This window comes from Numenius arquata, chromosome 10, assembly GCF_964106895.1.
Source record: "Numenius arquata chromosome 10, bNumArq3.hap1.1, whole genome shotgun sequence".
Classification (NCBI taxonomy): domain Eukaryota; kingdom Metazoa; phylum Chordata; class Aves; order Charadriiformes; family Scolopacidae; genus Numenius; species Numenius arquata.
Window position 1 is genome coordinate 8,341,285 of NC_133585.1, and position 19,292 is coordinate 8,360,576.

A 19,292-nucleotide genomic window follows, 5' to 3' on the forward strand; every position below is an offset into this window, starting at 1 on the left:
CCCACATACAAGAGCAGTAGGGCTGGTTTGTTTGATTTCAGTCTTTCAGATTGCCTTGTGAGATTTTGGTATTTATTCCTCAAGATAAATTTGCTATGCATTTATATCAATAGTATAGTCACATCCAAATAACCTGCCAAGTATTTGTGAATTAAAATATTAATACATTTTCTAATTTGATCCCCTTTTTTTAAGACAGAATAAAAAACATAAGCCAATTTTTCTTATTTCCTTATGTTTTTCCCACATATTTAATTACAGACAGGTTTTTCTAGGTCTGAATATATAGCTTTAGCTAGCCATTTTGAAGATACAACATACAGTTGCAACATACAGTTACATCCACAGAAGAATTTAGGCAAATATGCAGATACTGTGAAAATCTTTATCCTGATTTTTACGGGTTTCTAAAGACGTTCCTGTCTGCAAGCAAAAATACAACACTGAGGAATTACCTGTTGCTTCCTTCAGCTTAAACTGAAACAGCGGCTGGTGCTCAGACATCCAGGAGTACTTGTCCTGAAGGAACCAAATTTTATCCTACTTATAGTTAATGTATAAAATACAGCATTCATTTACATTTTTAAAAAAAAAAAAAAAACCAACAAAAAACCAAAACAACATAGATAAAGCAAAAAAAAGGAATAGGTCTCCATACTATGTTTTTTTTTGAAGTTATGGACCAAAGCAGCACAGTTTAGATTTATTCCCGGCTTCCCACATCCGCAACAGAAAACCTATTGTAGCACGTGCTTCTGTTTTCTTATCTCTCTGCAGATAAAAGACGTGTAAAGTAGTTTCCTGATAAACATACTAAGAAAGTACTTTATAATTTATTTTTTTTTTTATGAAAGTGCCTTTAAAAAAAAAATTGCTCTCTGCTTATTGGCTTACTAATTAATTTTAACTACAATTTTTGCCTGCATACTTCTTCCACCTGAAGTACTCTGCCCGTCAAATACAAATACAATGGGGAGGGAACGGTAATTTGTCACAGGGTATAGGTTAAGCAATCACAGATTGCTAATTAGTGTAAAACTCATCTGTAAAAATTATATTCCTGTCAGGTCTGTATCTAGTCTTCTGTCAAAACGAGGTAGGCTACATACATTGCAGAATAACACGACAGGGGCTTGCAAAAGCGCTCCAGCTTGACTTCAAGCACCCGCGACTGGAGCTGCACACCCTCCCAGGGAGCCCTGCGGCCCCTGGACACGTGCTTGGCTTTCCAGAACGTTCTCCGCTGCATCTCGCCATCCGTACAGCTGCCACAGAAACCTATTTCATAGCAAATACCTGAACCCTCCTGCAATCGTCTCAGGAAGTAAGAACTCGGCCCCTCCATTGGATTTTTTCATTGTCCTCTCCTCCTTCACTTATGCTTCTGCTCGTGTTCTCCTCGGATCCCATTGCTGAAAAGATGCTGCCCCTAGGGCTGACCTCGCTCCACCTCTTGGCTGATGGGCCCAGCACACCCCGTGTGCTCCAGCAATCACTGCAGCCTTCCACCTGCTGCCAGACCTCCAGGCCCCAAGTCCTTCTCCTCAGGGCTGCTCTCAACCCATTCTCCACCCAGCCTGTATTTGTGCTTGGGATCAATGGCCCTGCCCCACGTGCAGGACCTTGCGCTTGGCCTTGTTGAACTTCATGAGGTTTGCACAGGCCCACCTCTCAGGCCTGTCCAGGTCCCTCTGGATGGCATCCCTTCCCTCTCAGTCTGCTCTCCTGAAGTCCAGGGTCGTGATCTTGCTGTCTGCCCTCCTCGCTTCCCTAAAGGATCTTGAACTCCACAATTTCATGGTCACTGCCGCCAAGGCTGCCCTTAAGCTTCAAACTCCCCACCAGTCGCTCCTTGCTAGACACGGTCCAACATGGCTCCTCTCCTTGTTGGCTCTTGTGTCACTTGGAGAAGGCAGTCATCATCAACGCATTCAAGGAACTTCCTGCATTGCTTATGCCCTGCTGTGTTGTCCCTCCAACAGATATTGAGGTGGTTGAAGTCTCCCATGGGGACCAGGGCTTGTGAACATGAGGCTGCTTCCATCTGTCTATAGAGGGCCTCATCCACTCGATCTTCCTGGTCAGGTCCCTGCCCTCCCTTTAATCCTGACCCATAAGGTCTCCATGGGCTCCTCATCCATGCCCAGGCAGAGCTCCATGCACCCCGGCTGGTCACTGACATAGAGGGTGGCACCTCCTCCTCATCTCCCCTGCCTGTCCTTCCTAAATCCAACAGCTAATTCATTTACTGACTGTACAGAAAGCCCAAACAATAATTACTAATTCAGAGTGCTCCTGTAAACGATCTATTTGGGGCTGAAACACCTATGAAGCACATACCCTGCTCTGAGGGCAAGACGTGTTTATATTTACTTTAAGCAAGATAAGTTTTATATTACATGTTCATTTATGTTGTAAATACCCGAGATTTAAGCTCAATAATTCTCAACTGTCTTAACCAAGCAAGTGGGGGATATGGAGGTTAGGCCACCCATAAATTATCTATGCACAAATATAACGCATCAATAAACAAACACAAGGGTTACATTTTCTTTATCCCTGTCTTTTTTTATTGTCATATTAAAGACAATGATAATGGATGTAATTTACTGAATACTTTAAACATATTCAAGACAGCGAAACCACCATTTAAATAGCTGCATTTCACTATATTTACAAAAAAACCCCAACAACAAAACGCAGAGGTGGTTACTCATTCCAATACAATCTTCCATCCATTTACATCTTTTTTTTTTATTCACAAAAATACCAAGCACTTTCAGTAGAATTTCCCATGATAAAATGAAGTACTAGTGCACAGGAAAGGTTTATGGGCTTTCTCTCCATTTGGCCCCTACCTGTCTTATACTTACATCTTTAAAAAGAAATAAAGGCAGACTTTTTACAGACAAATCAGTAAGTGGCAGTCTCACTGAGATCACAAAGAACATTTAAATTTATTCTGAAATTTCTACTGTTAAAAGGGAGATAGCAAAATATTCATGGCTTTTAAAGGAGATACTAAATGCATTACGTTCTCAATCTCTACCCTGCCAAAATCTCAGCAGAAGTATATCTTCGTATCAGACTGAAAATACAAAATAATTGGAGAATAGCTATATTGATTTTCACATCAGGTCTTCTCTGCATGGAGGATGATTTAAAAACAAAGTGGCACCTTAAAACTTAAAAACAACAGATTTACATTCTCTGAACGTAGCCTTACACTTTTCGCTGCGACATGAAGACAAACTGCAGCACCAACTCATTCACTTTCAAATGCAAGATTATTCAGCAGCTGCTTTTACTTCATTAGTGCACAACTTCTGCTTTTTTCTCTATTTTGTTTCTCTCCAACCCTGGCCCACGTTATGAGCACACTGAGTATCCGAAGTCTGCTGACAAGAAAATATGAAGATACCTTCCCCCATAGCACCAGAGTGAATTTAAAAATACTACACTGAAATAATTTAAAAACGTATATTCATTCTGAAACTGCTCTAGTGGGCTTAAGATTTAAATACTTTCAAACTATTTCATCTCCATGCAGGGAAACATCTTCCTTTTTATTTCTACTTCATATATTAAAATAAAATTAGGTTGTTCAGATGACCTTGCTCAATTACGAAACTTTCCCAAAACTAAGACTGCTGTAGATTACAGATTTGAGCAGTTTAACAGCTGCTATAAATGAAAAACTACTTGTAATTTGTAATGTTCTTATTACAGTCTTCTCAGTATTTAGTAACAGCTTTACCATCTGCAGCTTCTTGTAGGCACACCCCAAAGCAGGTTTGTGGGTTTGGGTTTTTTTTTTAAATCAAATCTGAATACACGTGTCTAATACTGAGTTAGTAACAACTTCCACACATTAACATAAAGATTTAATTCTAGCACATGAAAAAAAAAAATTATCAGCTGAAATCCATTTGAAATTTATTTCCACTCTCTGGTGCAGAGAAGCCGCTCCTTTGAGGGTCTGTACGAACAGCTGGTAAACAACTGGGCAATTCTTTTGATGGTATTTCACTTACCAACTCACAGTTATTGAGACAGAACTGATAATGCATGTTTCTTTGTTTCTTAACTCAAATGATGTTTTCTTGCTATTTCTTGTTTTGCTATAGTGTATTATGTCCAAGTGCTATGTAACAATGGGGATATGAAATTCATTATTATCAAATATCAGAGGCCTCCTAGGAGGGGTGGATTCTTTATCTGCTTTGTGCAACAGTTTAAAGAGTCCTGTTCCAATATTCATCGGAATTCCCATGATGATGCACTCAGAAACACCTATGGGGGGAAAATAATAATAATCAAAACATATAGAACATCCAAAGAGTACAGATTTAGAAAACTATTTTCATTTGCCCAGTGTGTATGCATTGCCTATCAAATCTCCTTGAACCTCACATGTAAAGACCAAGGTCTCTTCACTGGGTAAAATTGTTATGGTCATCAGATCAGTGTGTTATTTAATCGGTGTTACTTAAATTCTAGACAGTTAGGAAAAATCCAAGCTAACCTAAACACCTTCTCTAGCAACGAAAGAGCTTCAGAGGGTTTGTTTTCAGAGAGGACACGTTCCACTCAGTGCCAACTGCAGAAGATGCAAAGCAAAGTTACTTCATGTTCATTCTCTGACTCAGTGCTAAGACTTGGGTCAAATCTGGCCAAGTTTCCCTGAAACCCCCACAGCTTCCCAGGGAAAGAGGCCCAGCACCACTTCAGCTGTACCACTTCTCGCATTCTCACAATTCAGAGAGTGCTTGTTCTGAATTTAAAGATTTAGCCTGTCCCAATGATTTTTGATAGCTATAACATTTTCACAGCAATGCGCTGACACATATATTCTAGCTCTACTGATGTATACTCTTCCAAAGAAGGTTCCACATTAAAAGCAAGCAATCACATACCAGGGGTTTTATTCTTGGCATCCTGTTAAGATCCAAATTATGATCCAAATTACACTTTCATGCATTCTCAAGAAGACAAGAATATTGTCCTTCACATATATGTTTAGGAAAACAACAATAAATAGCTGTATCTTTGAATGCACAAAGGATGACAATCAATTTGCTTAAAATTCTGGCAAGATTTGAGTGATAATTTAAATGTATATGAATGAAGATTCAGTATTTTTGCTCTTAGACCATTGCTGCATTTCTACGACATATAGTAGAACATATATATAATGCAACATCATGCACTTAATCTTGTGCAAATAGAATTCTTCAGTGTATTTTTATTTATAATAAGTATTTATTCAGTTTATTTTTAATACTGTATATTTAGGCTCACTATTTTGTACTGCCCCTACAGCACACAGGTTACAATAGATAAAGGAAATACCTCTCTAACACCTAACAAAAGACTTACCTGTCTTTGCACAATAACCTGTCAAGCTGAGACAACCTCTGACCTATGGAAACTGCATCTTGATTTTGGGAATCCTTCCTCCCTTGCAATACTTCCATGTGTACAACCAGGAGCCTTTCCTCCCCACCAGCTGACAGCAGTCATGTAGCGCAGAAAATGTTTGGACAGAAGACGCCACTGTTAACAACCAAGTGTATGTCCTGTATCTGCTCAGATTAACATATACTAGGGGCCGATGACAATCCTGCGGACGGGTGAAGATAATGATGCTGATGATGGTAGAACAACTGCCAGGACAGCGCACTCTGCTCTAATGACCATCCAAGCCTCCTCCAGTGCAATGTCTTGTAACGCTACTGGTTAGAATCTATTGCAGATCTAATCATCTGGCTGACAGCTACAAACTGCTGCTCTTGCTTTCAGCTGGAAGAAGCCAGGCAGAGATGAAGCTGGTTGTACTGCTCTTATTGTAGAGTCTATTCTTGACACTTCCAGACCAGCTCCTCATAAATGATTATCACATCAGTGACCTGTAGCTGCCAGTTCCCACTCTTAAGTTAGAAATGAGAGTGCTGTTGGCTACTCCTCGGTAAGGGGACGGAAAGGTAAATCAACTACATCTCTAAGCAGTGGCTTGCAGACAGTAGCACTTCCTGCTGATCCTGCTTCTACGGCAGATGCTGCTGGAACTGGAGGTACTCCCTCTGCTCTAGTTTCAGCCCACTCTGCCCACTGAGAGGTGGCATCAGCAATTCTCAGAAGAAAATTGTCTTTACGTAAAGACAGCTTTGGGAATCAGCTGCTCCCCATTTTGTCAGAGGGAAAAAAAGCATCTTACAAGACACAAGGGATTCAAAGGCCACATAGTCTAGAACTACACCCACACATTTGGGAGAAGCACTGATTTGAGATGCCATCCAGTTAAGCACCTACAGTTGATTTTAAGTACATACTCATTTTCCTTGGCAACGTTTATAATTTTTTCCTGCTCTGGAGATGCAAGCCCATGAGCATTTTAGGTATGCAAACATTTGGGTCGTTTCATAGCAATTCAAAGAGATAACTAGGGATGGCCAGGTCTGGCAGCTGCACAGCACTTTTTCACACAAGCAGGCCAGTACCCTCTCTTCAGTTTTGGAAGACAGACAACTGTTTTGTTTTGTCCATTCCATTTCCTTATTTGAACTATAACGTTTATATAGAAGGCAACATGAAAAGGTATTTGGTTTCCACATTATTCAAAACAAGATTTTAGCAGCTTACAGGGGACTTCAAAAAAAAAAATCTCTTTTCCTTACTGTCCAGGATGAAATCAGTCTCCCATAGGATCTTTGCTTTAAGCATGGGTGAAGAAAAAAAAAAAAGAAAATCCCACTCGTATGGAGTGCTGGACAGTCAGCAAGTGGCAGAGTCTTAAAATACAAACTAGTAATATAAAGGTTTCTAACAGATTCCAGTGATTTAGCAAATATATTGTCTACAAAGCACTGCTAGAAATTGACTACACTTTCTAAGACCACCTAGAAATACATAGGAACCAGTAAAACTTAACATAATACATTCATATTTTTATATTTCATTAGCACCCAGAAATTCCAAATGAGCCGTTAGAGCTCCAGGATGGCAGACCTTACATAAACAGATGAGGGTGAAAACTGCTTGACTTGTCCTTTTCTCTATTTAACCTATTAGATGGAGACTTGTTAACAAATCATTCCAAAATGTATGTAGCTTAAAGGAGAATGAAATCTGGGAGAAATGGGTGCAAAGGAGTTTAATAAAAGGAAAATAATCTCAATTCCAAATATTAAAGTACGTGGCAGAAATGCAAAATTAAGAGACAAATATAATGACAAAACTCATCTATTTGAACTTTCTGTTTGGCTGTGTGAATGTGTGCATGAGGCACTTGTGTGCGTGTATACTTATATTTTTTAAACTCTCATCAGATTCTTTCATGAATTCAGTGAGAAGATGATTCAGTGGATATTAATGAACATCAAACTGAAGAACAGATACATTTAAAAAGAAATTTCTGAGGACAGGGATTTTCTCTGTTCTGTTAATGAATGGAATACTGATAAACAAGGCTTCCAATTTAAAAAACCCATACCATTTCTATCCATTTAGATCAGAAATAACAGAAGATGACAAGAACTTTGCCTTTCTGTTCATTTCTAGATACAACTGAGAAATCACATAAGCAATCCCTCTGCACAATATGATATTCAGCTATGCTACCCGAGACATGTATGTCTTCCTACTTCTTAGTAGGAATGAAAACAAAACCTAAATACTGAATGGGGTACCAGATTCCTTAACAAGCTCTACATGTTCAAGATAAACACACCTTCACAATTGAAAAAACAGAACTACTGATAATGCAACAAATTTCCTGGTATTTCACTGAGCTATGTGGTGAGAAATAAAACCAAATTACTAAAAGTCTCCTTTAAGAAACATATAACAAACGTCCAACTGACGTCAAGATCTTGGATTGAGATAAGAAGTAGATAAAGACCCACCAAACTCCTAGGATCAGTAAGTACAGATCAGCCTCAGACCTGAAGTTTTGGACACGTAAGCTGGACAGAAAGCTTACCGAGGGCAAAAATCCAATGCTTTGAAGAGGTTTACAGATGCTGGGTAAGGGCCACAAACTGCAAGAGAATTTGCAATACCTACCACAAACAGAATCCTTCTGTCCAAAGTAGGCAGCATCAAAGAGATGGTCTGCAGTCTTTTCAAAAGAAGCCAGCATCAACACGCTTTCCTTCATTTTCGCCAGTCCAAACCTAGTAATGCCCAGCACTTCACCCTTGATAAATGGAAAAACCCAGACTATCACAAGAGTGGCTGGAGGTCACTTATGTTTGCTAAAGAAGCAAATCAAGTGAACAAAAGAAATGTAGTTTTCATTCTAACACACACACGAAACAAGTAGTAAGTAAAAATGTTACTATCTACAATATAGCAGTCATACTTTGCTGCTTCACAGTTAAACACCCTGAAGATTAATAGTTCGGTAGCAATCAGTATTTAAATAAAACAGAAGTGATTTTTCATACACAACAGAAACTGTTATAAATGGTTAGTAGCTGTTCTATTTTTTTAAGTAAGAATACTGGAAAGACTGAAAGAAACATAGTCATGTTTATAATAAACTAGTTGCTGAGCTACAAACTTTAACGTGGTCTGAAGATACTGCCTATTGTCTACTGATAAATCTGACTTCAGCTGCCAGGAGATCACAGATGATGTTAAATCTTCACTTTTTCACTCTCCAGAAAAAAAAGTAATTAGCTTTTTAGACTAACTTGGTTTATTTCTGCCTCTGTTTCTAACAAACATCCTGATTATAACAGACTGTGCACAGAAGCACAAGTCAGAGCTACAGACAAAAGAATGCATGGTAGGAGCCCAACAAGTGTAAAACACTGCACTCTGATGCCCTTTTCCACTATTGTGTGGCAGCTCCAGAGGGCCAGCCCTGGGGACGGCTGCAGCTTGGAACAACAAAGCCCCACAGTGTTGGAAGAAGTCTGAACTCCTCCATCCATTTCACCCTTGCACTCTGGCAGGCAAAGTGGAAAGTCTCACTTCACTAAGCGTACTCAAATCTAAAAAGCATAGGATGCGAAGGAGAGGAAGGCCATCAATAAAGAACAGATAGGGTTTTCTACTAACAAGTTCTGGAAGACTGTTCGTATTCTACGTGTAATGTGATTCTATTTGTAATGTCTATATCCTCTGACTCTTACACACAGCGCAGCTGCTATGAACCACACCCCATGTGGTTTTCCGCACAGCAAGCCTTAAATTGCATGCATGGTTACCCAAACAGTTGATTTTCATACCACAATTTTTAGGATTCCTATTTCCGATATGAAATTACGATTCCCTACTCATTATATCAACTTGTTTTCAGTCAAAATAGATCTTCTCCCCGCCCCTGACCCTCCACCCAAGAACAAGATTATTTAAGCATTTTGTTTGATATACAAACAGTGTTTACTCAGTACAACTTAAAATTCTTTAAACCTGGAACTCATTTCCATGTCTGTAGCTCATCTGTCTTTCCCAAACATGGTGAAATTCATTTGTACCAACAGCCCAATGAAGCATTTAGAAAAAGCAAAGTACAAACCTTGTAAGTCATTAGATCAGAGAGCAACATGACATGTCTCCTGTCAATGCTCATACCGTGGTTCACCATTGTGTACTGAATCTCATTGATAATGGTCGTCCGAGCAGCCTCAATTCCTAGTGTCTTCTCTACCTACACAAGAGATCATGTTAGATTAATGAAGAACCAAATACTTGGAGTAAGTATATTCCTGGAAAAAATACCATCTGCTCTCAGATAATACTCCATATCCATTACTACCCTTTTGCATTTCTCCATTTTAAATATATTTACAGAAAAAGCTTCTTTGAAGAGAACAGTGCTGCCAGTTGAATTATTCTCTTGTGTTAATGCATTCTGACAACTATTAGTGAAATCAGGCTTGATCAGATATCAACTGCTGCATCTGAGCACAAGCAAGCAGTTGTAATGAAGAAGCTGTGGGGAAAACTCCACAGTCCCCATTTGACCATACCTCATAAGTGTTGTTAGAGGATGTTTTTGTTCCTTTCACTCCGTGAGTAGCCATAACAGCTCGCAGATTATCACCTTCAACTAGAAGCTTGTATTTTTCCTTTCCACTTTGTTCATCTATATGAATGACAGCTCGGGAAACCTCTGGTATACCTTGTACTACAACCTTCATAAAACAAACAAAGAAAAAAAAATAGTAATTTTGATATGTACAGTAATGTGGCAAAAGAGAGTAACCCTTATCAGCATTCAAACCTACTTAGAAACTCCAGTCTTTGGAGTAAACACTCAATTAAAATACATACAAAATAACATTTCCTGCTTTTAAATACACTAGTACAAATGTGACATTCACACTGTACTATAAACCTTACTCGCTACCTACATTTTATATTTTATGCCAGATGTCCTCACAGACCCGAGCCTCTGAATGGTGGCAGAACCACACAACTGAAAGCGCATCCTGCCCATAATAAGGTGCATTTATCAGTATCTTTAAAATCCAAAGTAGACAGTCTCCTCGCAGAAAGCTGCAAAAATGCCAGACACTGTCACATGGTTCAATTCTAGAAGCAGCTGGAAGAAGACACAAGTATTTCATACTGCTGCTGCACTCAGAATGCTGCAGTAAGTGTTCTAAGCAAAGTATGGAGGCTTCAGTTTTATTTATAAAGATTAGTAATGGAGGCTTAGTTTCAGCTGTAAAGCAGTAGCATCACAACCTAAGAGTTATGTACTCAGACTCTTTTCATTGTCAATCCTGTCAAGAATCATTTTGTCTTCCCACCATAGAACCCCAAATTATTGTTACCGATTACCTCCCACAAAAGCATGAGACAGCCTTTGTTTTTACCTTTGGTAGTTCTTCCTTCAGGGACTGCAACACATAATACATTGAACTCTTGCTATTTTCCCGAGGGGTCACACATACAACTGCTTCTCCGTGGACAGCAACATCCCCAGGCTTTACTCTGAGTTTAGATATGCAAATAGAGTAGCGCACAGTCTCTGCGTTCACCTGTGGCAAAAATCAGCCAGCAAATATCAGGGTATCTCTTTTAACATATGTAAATCTGCTCAAATACATGCAGCAGTCTTAACAGAATATAAAAAAGTAGAATGTGGAAAAATAAACAAAAACGGTTACTCTGTAAATTGCATTAAATACTACTCTATGCTGAGCATACCGGCCTATATGTTAAATAACAGACAAATGGCATCCTTGTGATTAACAAGACCAAGAAATGAATTTGTGTTCTCTCATTTCCAAATAAAGAAAAAATTACCCACTTTACAAGTGGAAAAAAAATAAAATCCAGATGTAACGTAGCCAGAAGACATCCTTTGTTCACTTTCTTTTTTTAACTTCCACTGATCTGATTTCTGTTTCTGAGACAGGATTAAGAGACCCTTTGGAATTTACCCAAGGCATATTCTGCATAAGAACTGAACAACTCACCTCTAATCTCAGCAGTCTAATGCGCTCTAAAGACAGCTTCACTAGGATGAAACAATCATCTGGAAGAAACACTTCCTCAATATATTCTGAAATCTTTAACAGATAAGGACAAAACAGTTAGCGTGTGAAAATGGTTAAAATGCCCCATAGCAATAATACACTATTTACCTCTCCTAATAAAGTTTTCTCAATTCTTCCTTTAACCAGACGGGCAAAATCAGGATCATCATCTTTGTCCAATTGTGCTGTTATAATAGGGGTGCTACAAACAATAAACAGACAAAAAAAAAAAAGGAGGAAATTGCTCAGGCAGATTACAGATGGCTATTTGAATTATAGCTTGCCTTATGGAACCTATCTCATCATCTAGAGAAGTATTTAATAACATAGAGACACCTTCAGCTTCCTCAGGTACATTTAAGGAAATGATTGTTCATGTACTTCAGGCTGGTAAAAACAAGCCCACACACAAGAGACTGTAACATAACTATTGACTATTTTTATGGTATACGCTGTTCTAGTATTATTTAAGTATGGCTTGATGTATACCAAGGTATAGGTATGCTTCAACTATGGCTAAGCACTAGAAAGTTTCACAATGTATGAGACACACCTAGCGGAATATTAAATTTAATCAGTAACCACTTTACCTCATTTGATTTTCAGAAAATTAAAACTTGTCTGTTCTTTGGCCCTAAGCATCACTTAGTTGGAAAGACATTAGATTTTCTTGTTTGGGTATTCCACAGATTCAATGTTTTCTAATATATTACTGAAAACAAGGAAATGCTGACACATATTGCAAATTTATCCACCAAATTTCACTTACGCGAAAACAAAACAACATTAGTACCTAATAGCCTTTGAAGCATTAATGATTTCTTTGATTCTTGGCACACCCAAAGTAATGTTCATTGAAGCAACACCAGCAAAATGGAAAGTCTTCAGAGTCATCTGTGTGCCAGGCTCACCAATACTCTGTGCACAGAGAGCTCCTACTGCAGACCCAGGCTCCATCTGTGCCCTGGGAAAAAAAAATTCTCTCATAAAAAAAATATAGAAAAAGACATAGAACTCAAAAAGGCATAAAATCCTAAGCAAGTGAAGACAAAAGCAATTCTGGTAGATATATGAGAAGTTTGTTAATTTATTTTTTTAATAAACTAGCAGGAGAGAGGTTAAAATGTCAGTAATACTCAAGACACTGATATCAAGCAAGGCAAGAAAAATGCCCTGTCATACAGGGCATACAGATCCAGGATAACATCCAGAACAGACAACAAAACACTTGTCCGCTTTCTGCTAAGCATCGAGCAGTAGGTTCAGGATTCATTCAGGGAAACTCCCCTTTATTTATTTAAGCATGAGAGACCTTTATTTATTTAATTCCCCTTTCTTATTTAAGAAATTGTTATGCAGATTACTTTTTAATGAGAACAAAATCCAGATATTAATGCCTTCTTGTTTTCATCTTATTCAAAAGTCCTATACTGATGACCTACTTTCCCTTCAAGTTATACATGTCATGGCCTCATTCCCACATTTGCACCTTTCTAAAATTTATGTACTTTGAGAACTGGTCGTCCTTACAGGACCCAAAAAAAAAAAAGGCGACAACCACTACTACTACATTAAACGTTCTCAAAAAGAGATGCGAGGGGTGATTCACATTCTCCCCTACAGTTTTGTTGATCCTGCAGTTAGCATTCTTCAGCATGCACAAGAGCACAATGCGATCTGCTTTCCTAGAGCAAACACAGCCTCTGAATTAAGGCACAATACCGCTTCCTAAATCAATCTAACTTGTAGCAGCTTCTTGCATTTTCCTTGATGAGCTCTTACCAAGTAAAAATGCTCTCTAATAGTGATTTAGCTTGTAACATTTAAAGGAATTAATTCTGCATGACTGTAAAACAAAATTATTTAAGGAACGGTTATTGTTTTCACTGTTATTTGCAGATCTCTTTACATTCATGTCATATCTAGCCCAAAATTGCTGAAATCCCAGCTGAGAGATTTCTCCTGGCAAAATGACAATAGTCTATAAAACAAACAAAAAAAATCATCATAGCAAATAGATCCTTTCCAAGGGTACCATCCTTCAGTTGTCAAATCAGCATAATATACTGTTAAAATAAGCTACTACAGTAAAATAGGCAATTCATGTTAAGAACACTTAAGACAAATGTAAGCAAGCAATCCTAATAACTGAAAGCAGAAAACCGGTAATTGCTTTAAAATAGTTAAGAATTTAACATATACATGAATATTCTAGAAAAAGAAATAACACGTGAACAATTGATGCAGGTGAGCACGGGGCCACAAAGCAGATGTTACCAATGGCTGCATGCCAATGAACAAATCCAAGGAGTCTACATGAATGAAACAATTCTCAGCGGATAATAAAATATGAAAACATCCACACTATCACTGTCTTGTTAGAGACTAAAAATAACAAACAAAAGGCTCCTACAAACGCGTAACAGATTCAAGAACATGTTAGCACAAACTGTGACACAACTCTTCACAGACTGTGTAGTTCAAGAATAACCATCAAGATTCATTGTATTTGATCTATTCAGGCATAATTTTGCATGGACTCTTTGGAGGTTTGGAATGTTCTCCTGCAAGAGTGGGAGGAAGGGAACATGTCTGCCTTAATGAATCAATATTAAAGTAACAGAAACATCAAAACCTTCATAGGCGGCAAAGCAAATGATCATTGCCATCAAAAGGAATATAAGAATATGCTTACGTTGATGATTAATGCATGAAATAGGTAATTTTCAACAGATTCTGAATAGATCAGGATTATCTTTATAGATATTGCATTTGACTTTGGGTTTTTTTGGCATTCTACCTTTGTCTTGCAATGTTTATGTCATTGGGGTCAATTGTTTCTTATTCTTTATTTGTATTGTATTCACAACAGAATCAACATTCATACAGTAAAAATAGCAAAACACACTCCTAGACTGCAAACAAAGCAATAAATACTGAATTGGGGAAATAAATTGAGAGAAAGTACCAGGCTAAACACTTACCTCATATATTTGTCCCTACAAGTCTCTAGAAACTTCTCTAGTTGTGTTGGAGTAATCCTATCCAACTGATATAAAACTCGTGGCTGAAAAGAGAATAGAGCAGTTGGAAAAGCAATAGCTTATGAAGATTTAAAATAACTACAAAATTACCCACTTTAAACCATTTACCTCTGTTGTGCCATTGTCATTAATTCCATACTTATCCCTAGTTTTTTTTATCTTCTCAGAAACACCTTTGATGAATTTTTTAATTTCCTGAAATTACATTAAAACAACAAGTGAGCAAAGATATGGTCTTCATATTGAAGTCTTCAGTAGTAAGTTATTTGCTTAGAGTCCAAACGGAACGTTTACAATAATAAATTAACAACACACAATACGAAGAGAAGAACATAAAAACTTAGACACACATGTACACTGGAATTTAGCAAACCAGATTCACTCCTGTGTAACCACAAATTAGTAGCAGTACAGGAGGAATATGGTCCACACTGAATAAAAGCATCCTTCCTGAGCGCACACCGAAAATTTAAGATTTAACCCTTGGTTGACCTTCCTACCCACCACATACTGAAACTGATTCTACCATCAAAACAATAATAATGAAAATTTCAAACTTGTTATTTTCTGTGTATGCTGACACAAACATATTCTCACTCATTTCTCAGTATTCAAAATAAATCCAAGTAGAAAGACTGCGGCAAGAGAAGCAGTATATACAGGACACCTGCTGGACAGATTTCAGAGTTTCAAGATGAACTTTAAGGGGGAAAAAACTCTCGAAATTGATACATACACATCAGTGTCTACCTAACATAGTTCAGATAACTTCTCTATGCTGTGTGTATCTGTCTGGCAGATAACAGCATTTCACATGCAGGAATACCTAAGCCTTTCACTCTCAGCAGGTTTACCCAAAAGTAGCTCTAGCAGTCTTTACTGGAACATAAACTGAAACAGTATTGTTAGAAGAACACCCAACATTTCCATGAAACATTATTCAGGCATTACGCTTTGGATATAGGTATGTACACCAGAAGTCATGAGTTAAGAGGTCCATGATTAAACTCTTCATAGAAGTGCACTCAGTGCAAGTCATTACCAGAACAGAGTTATCAAAACCTAAATATAAACAAAAAAACCAAGAGGAAATCCTTCCCATCTACTTCAACAATGACGTAAGAGGATTGAATAGTTTGATTTTCAGAGTTTTTAAACCCTTTCTATCCCATTAGTCCAGTCTGACAACCAAGACGACAATTGTATAACATTACCTCTTTTTCAATCAGTACCAGACTCCTTCCAACCACTGCAGCAGTCGGGCACCAAAAAGTACTTGCAAAATTGAGTAAATATATTGAGTGTATTGAGTGACTGCTTTTTTTTTTTTTAGAATGTATTTCATAAATTGTTATCAAAACACTTCTACTACATCCTAACAGAATCCTCAGATTCTCAAAACAACATTTTTACTGGTATTCAAGCTATCTTCAAACAGTACATTATTTTCTGTGAATACTAGAACAAAGCTCAAACGAAAGAACTGACAACAGGAGTGGGCTGCTAGAACGGATGCTTCAAGTTGTTTCCCCACTTGGATGACAACAGGATGCATTCATACACTTCTGCCCCTTTTGCTCTGTAGTAAGTCATATTAATTCATAAATGAAATATTTTCCCATTTTAAAGGTTTTTGACCCTGAAATCTTTGCATAAAACCGATAATTTCCTAAAATAAGTGTTAAGTAATAATGGGGTATTAGAAAAATTAATGTTTTTACTACAAGTGAATAATAAGAAAAGCAACATTGCAGTACTTGCAGAAGATCACTCAGAACATAAAGTAGAGAAAGAAAAACCATTAAGGAGAAACTTCAAAAATAATTATATTTTGCAAGATGCTTCTTTTGTGGTGGGGCAGAAAGGGAGGAGTGGAAGGGGAAGAAGGCAGAAGGTGTAACACTAACTTCTCCCTCCGGTCTGTTGAAGACTAAGTTCTTTTAAATTTTCACCTACTCACATGAAACCCCGGGACAGTAATAATAACCATATCACCACCAACTCCTCAAAAGAAGTTGTCATACTGGCCGAAGATTTAGTCATGTGGTCATACGGAGAAAGGCCACAATAGGGCAGACCCAAGACCAAAACAGCACAGGACTGCAAATAGCACTACGGCAAACTATTTATTGTCAACTTTTCCTTTTTGACAGTCACAATGTACCAAAATACTTTTTTATAAAAAAACCCCAAACTTCAACATACTAATTCAATTTTTATGTATCATTCTGAATTGCAAAAACAAAGTACTCAAATGATATATTACTTCCACGCACTAGAGTCCAAAAGGAAAAGTGAGACAGAAAAGATAAACCTCTGAAGAGATTTATTTTTCTTTGTCAAGTTTTATTCATGCACAAGAACTAGAAAAGGAAATCACCTATTCTCTCAACTTTCAATTCTCTGTTGGCAGTTTATCCAAACTATGGATTAATTTATGCTACAAACAGAAATAAAATACAGCGCACCCTTTGCCGAGCCTGTCTGTCTCTATGGAGTTACCATCTTCAGTGCAACACTGTCCTCTATGAGCACACCCATGGAACTTCCAGAGGGAGCCCAAGAAACCATGGGTTTTTTCACAGTCTAAACCTATTAAGTCTTTTAGTCTGGACCTATTTAACTAAAAGGCACTAAACCAAATCCGTAAGCTCTGGCTCAATATGGCCTTGTCAGCTCCTACAGAGCTGACTTATAGTCTAAATAGCAGTCCAGGGTACAAAGCCCAGTCACTCAGGTGTTTGCATCGTCTTTCCCAGCACTTAAGCTGGTGGGATCATTTCTATATGTGAAGCACTGCTATGTAAGAATCCTCAGAGTTAAGCAGCCCACTGAAACACAGTGGTACAGACAATCCCACATGATTCAGTAATAATCCATTCAAGTCCAGGCAGACTCGTTAGGTCAGCTCTACATCTGCCAGCACCGACTGGCTCTGTGCTGAACCTTTTCCATGTTTGCACCACACTCCCCAGTACTCATATTCTATCATCTCCAATAAAACACAGAAAAAGGATTGAATTTTTTAATTGCGAGGGTTTCTAAAGATTTTCCTAATTTCAATAAGAAGAAAATAAAAATTTCCCTTCGCTTGTATCTTAATAAACTCAACTATGTTAAAAATATTAATACAACTGAAAGTGTGCCAGCCAACAGCCTGCTTCTCCATCAGTTGAACTCTCTCTAGTGAGGGCAGAGAGCAGGCAGAATGAATGCTAGCTTGTGTGAAAAAGGCTTGTCCAGAAAATATTATGTCTAACTAGAGGGGATAAGCCCATTATAGGAACCTCCTGGTAAAATAACAGCAATAAGAAATGTCTCTCTTCTGGAAGAGAAAGTGGAGGAAGAGATGGGAAAGCATCAGAAAAAACATGCTAATATTCCTAAAGGTTGAAAGAACGAGTTTTAGAAAGGAAACTCATATACTAAAAGAAAACTTCCTCAAATCCTCAAGTTCAGCTATGGGTATTAATTCATGTGTCATGGTTTTCACCATTAAAAAGGAATTGGGTAAATTACTGGGAACACCTACATTATAATTTAACAAGCAGCAATGTATATATGCTAATCAGTTACTTTAGCACTATACACACAGCTTTAGCTAAAAGCACTAACATTAATGCTCACACAGTGCACACACATGCTACAATTACCTCATTATATTTTTCATAACCTGTCTCAGTTAATGTCTTCAAGGATGAACAGAAAAAGAAAGAAAAGGAAAGAAGAAAATGTAACAGTATCTAAAACTTAAAAATCTTAAATTAAACTAATTACCACTGAGGTGATGTAGCCATATCTGTGCTTCTGAAAGTAACAGCAATTATTTAGATTTTCCTGATATGATTAGAGAGATGTAGATCCCAAATAACAGCTTCATCTCCAAACTTTGATATTTGTATATTGCATAGTGTTTTTCCGTCAGAGATGCAGTTAAGATTTACAGCATATTCCAAGTATGAATATGATTATTTTTTCAACTCTGTTCCAGCAACAGAATTGCAAATCAGGTTTATAAACAACTGCTTACTAGTTTTGTTACCTTCTGCTCTGAAGCATTCTGATTTAAAAAAAAAAAAAACACCCTTCAAAAGCAGGTCCTTAAATTCATGTTCTCGTCACTGCCAGTAATCAGAAGGTTCATCAAGGTAACAGCTTTATGTGTCCACAGGCAGCTTAACTCCACAGTTTTTATCACTCGCTCCCAAAGTAGTCTTAAGTGTGGCTGCTCTCATTAATATTAAAATTGCTTAACACTCTTTCAAACAAATTGACTTTTGCAACTCAAAGTGCAAGCAATCACGTGAACATTCACTCATCCTTGTAAGACAGGTAAGTCCTCCCCAGAAGATGAGCCCTGTCCAGCAAAGCACTTCATATGACAGAAGTTTTTTTGCTGGGTTAGTATCATAGGAAAGCGAGGGTGTAGCTGGTGTTTCTATTACAGGACAACAAGCAAATGAGTAAAAACACTTATTCAGAAAGTTGATAATATCAAAACATTGCCATAACAGAGTACGACACTCAATCCTAGTGGTTTCTTACATACAGTCAATAAATATTATTTCATTCATGACGTCCCTGGGGAAGCACATAACTACTATGCCATCTTGCTATGGAGAGAAACGTCAGCAAGGTATTTCAGATCAGTGGCACTTTCTACTTGAAAATCACTAGATTTTCGTCACATTTCTAATGTTCCTGTGGTGAACATGAACTACCATAATAAGAATTAAAATTACTAGTTTAC

The 19,292-nt window shown here is 37.8% G+C and overlaps 1 protein-coding gene across 1 annotated transcript in view; it reads right to left on the minus strand.

Moving 5' to 3' along the window:
* Positions 1-2,555: 2,555 nt before the first annotated feature.
* Positions 2,556-19,292, minus strand: part of POLR3A (RNA polymerase III subunit A) — a 37,423-nt gene continuing 20,686 nt past the window's right edge. The window contains exons 22-31 of the mRNA XM_074154567.1: positions 14,651-14,737; positions 14,483-14,565; positions 12,292-12,462; positions 11,607-11,700; positions 11,439-11,531; positions 10,833-10,997; positions 9,981-10,145; positions 9,527-9,658; positions 8,065-8,197; positions 2,556-4,293 (exon numbers count right to left, since the gene is read on the minus strand). Coding sequence (XP_074010668.1) covers positions 4,145-4,293; positions 8,065-8,197; positions 9,527-9,658; positions 9,981-10,145; positions 10,833-10,997; positions 11,439-11,531; positions 11,607-11,700; positions 12,292-12,462; positions 14,483-14,565; positions 14,651-14,737 — 1,272 coding nt within the window. The 3' untranslated portion in view covers positions 2,556-4,144. The remainder of the gene's footprint in view (positions 4,294-8,064; positions 8,198-9,526; positions 9,659-9,980; positions 10,146-10,832; positions 10,998-11,438; positions 11,532-11,606; positions 11,701-12,291; positions 12,463-14,482; positions 14,566-14,650; positions 14,738-19,292) is intronic.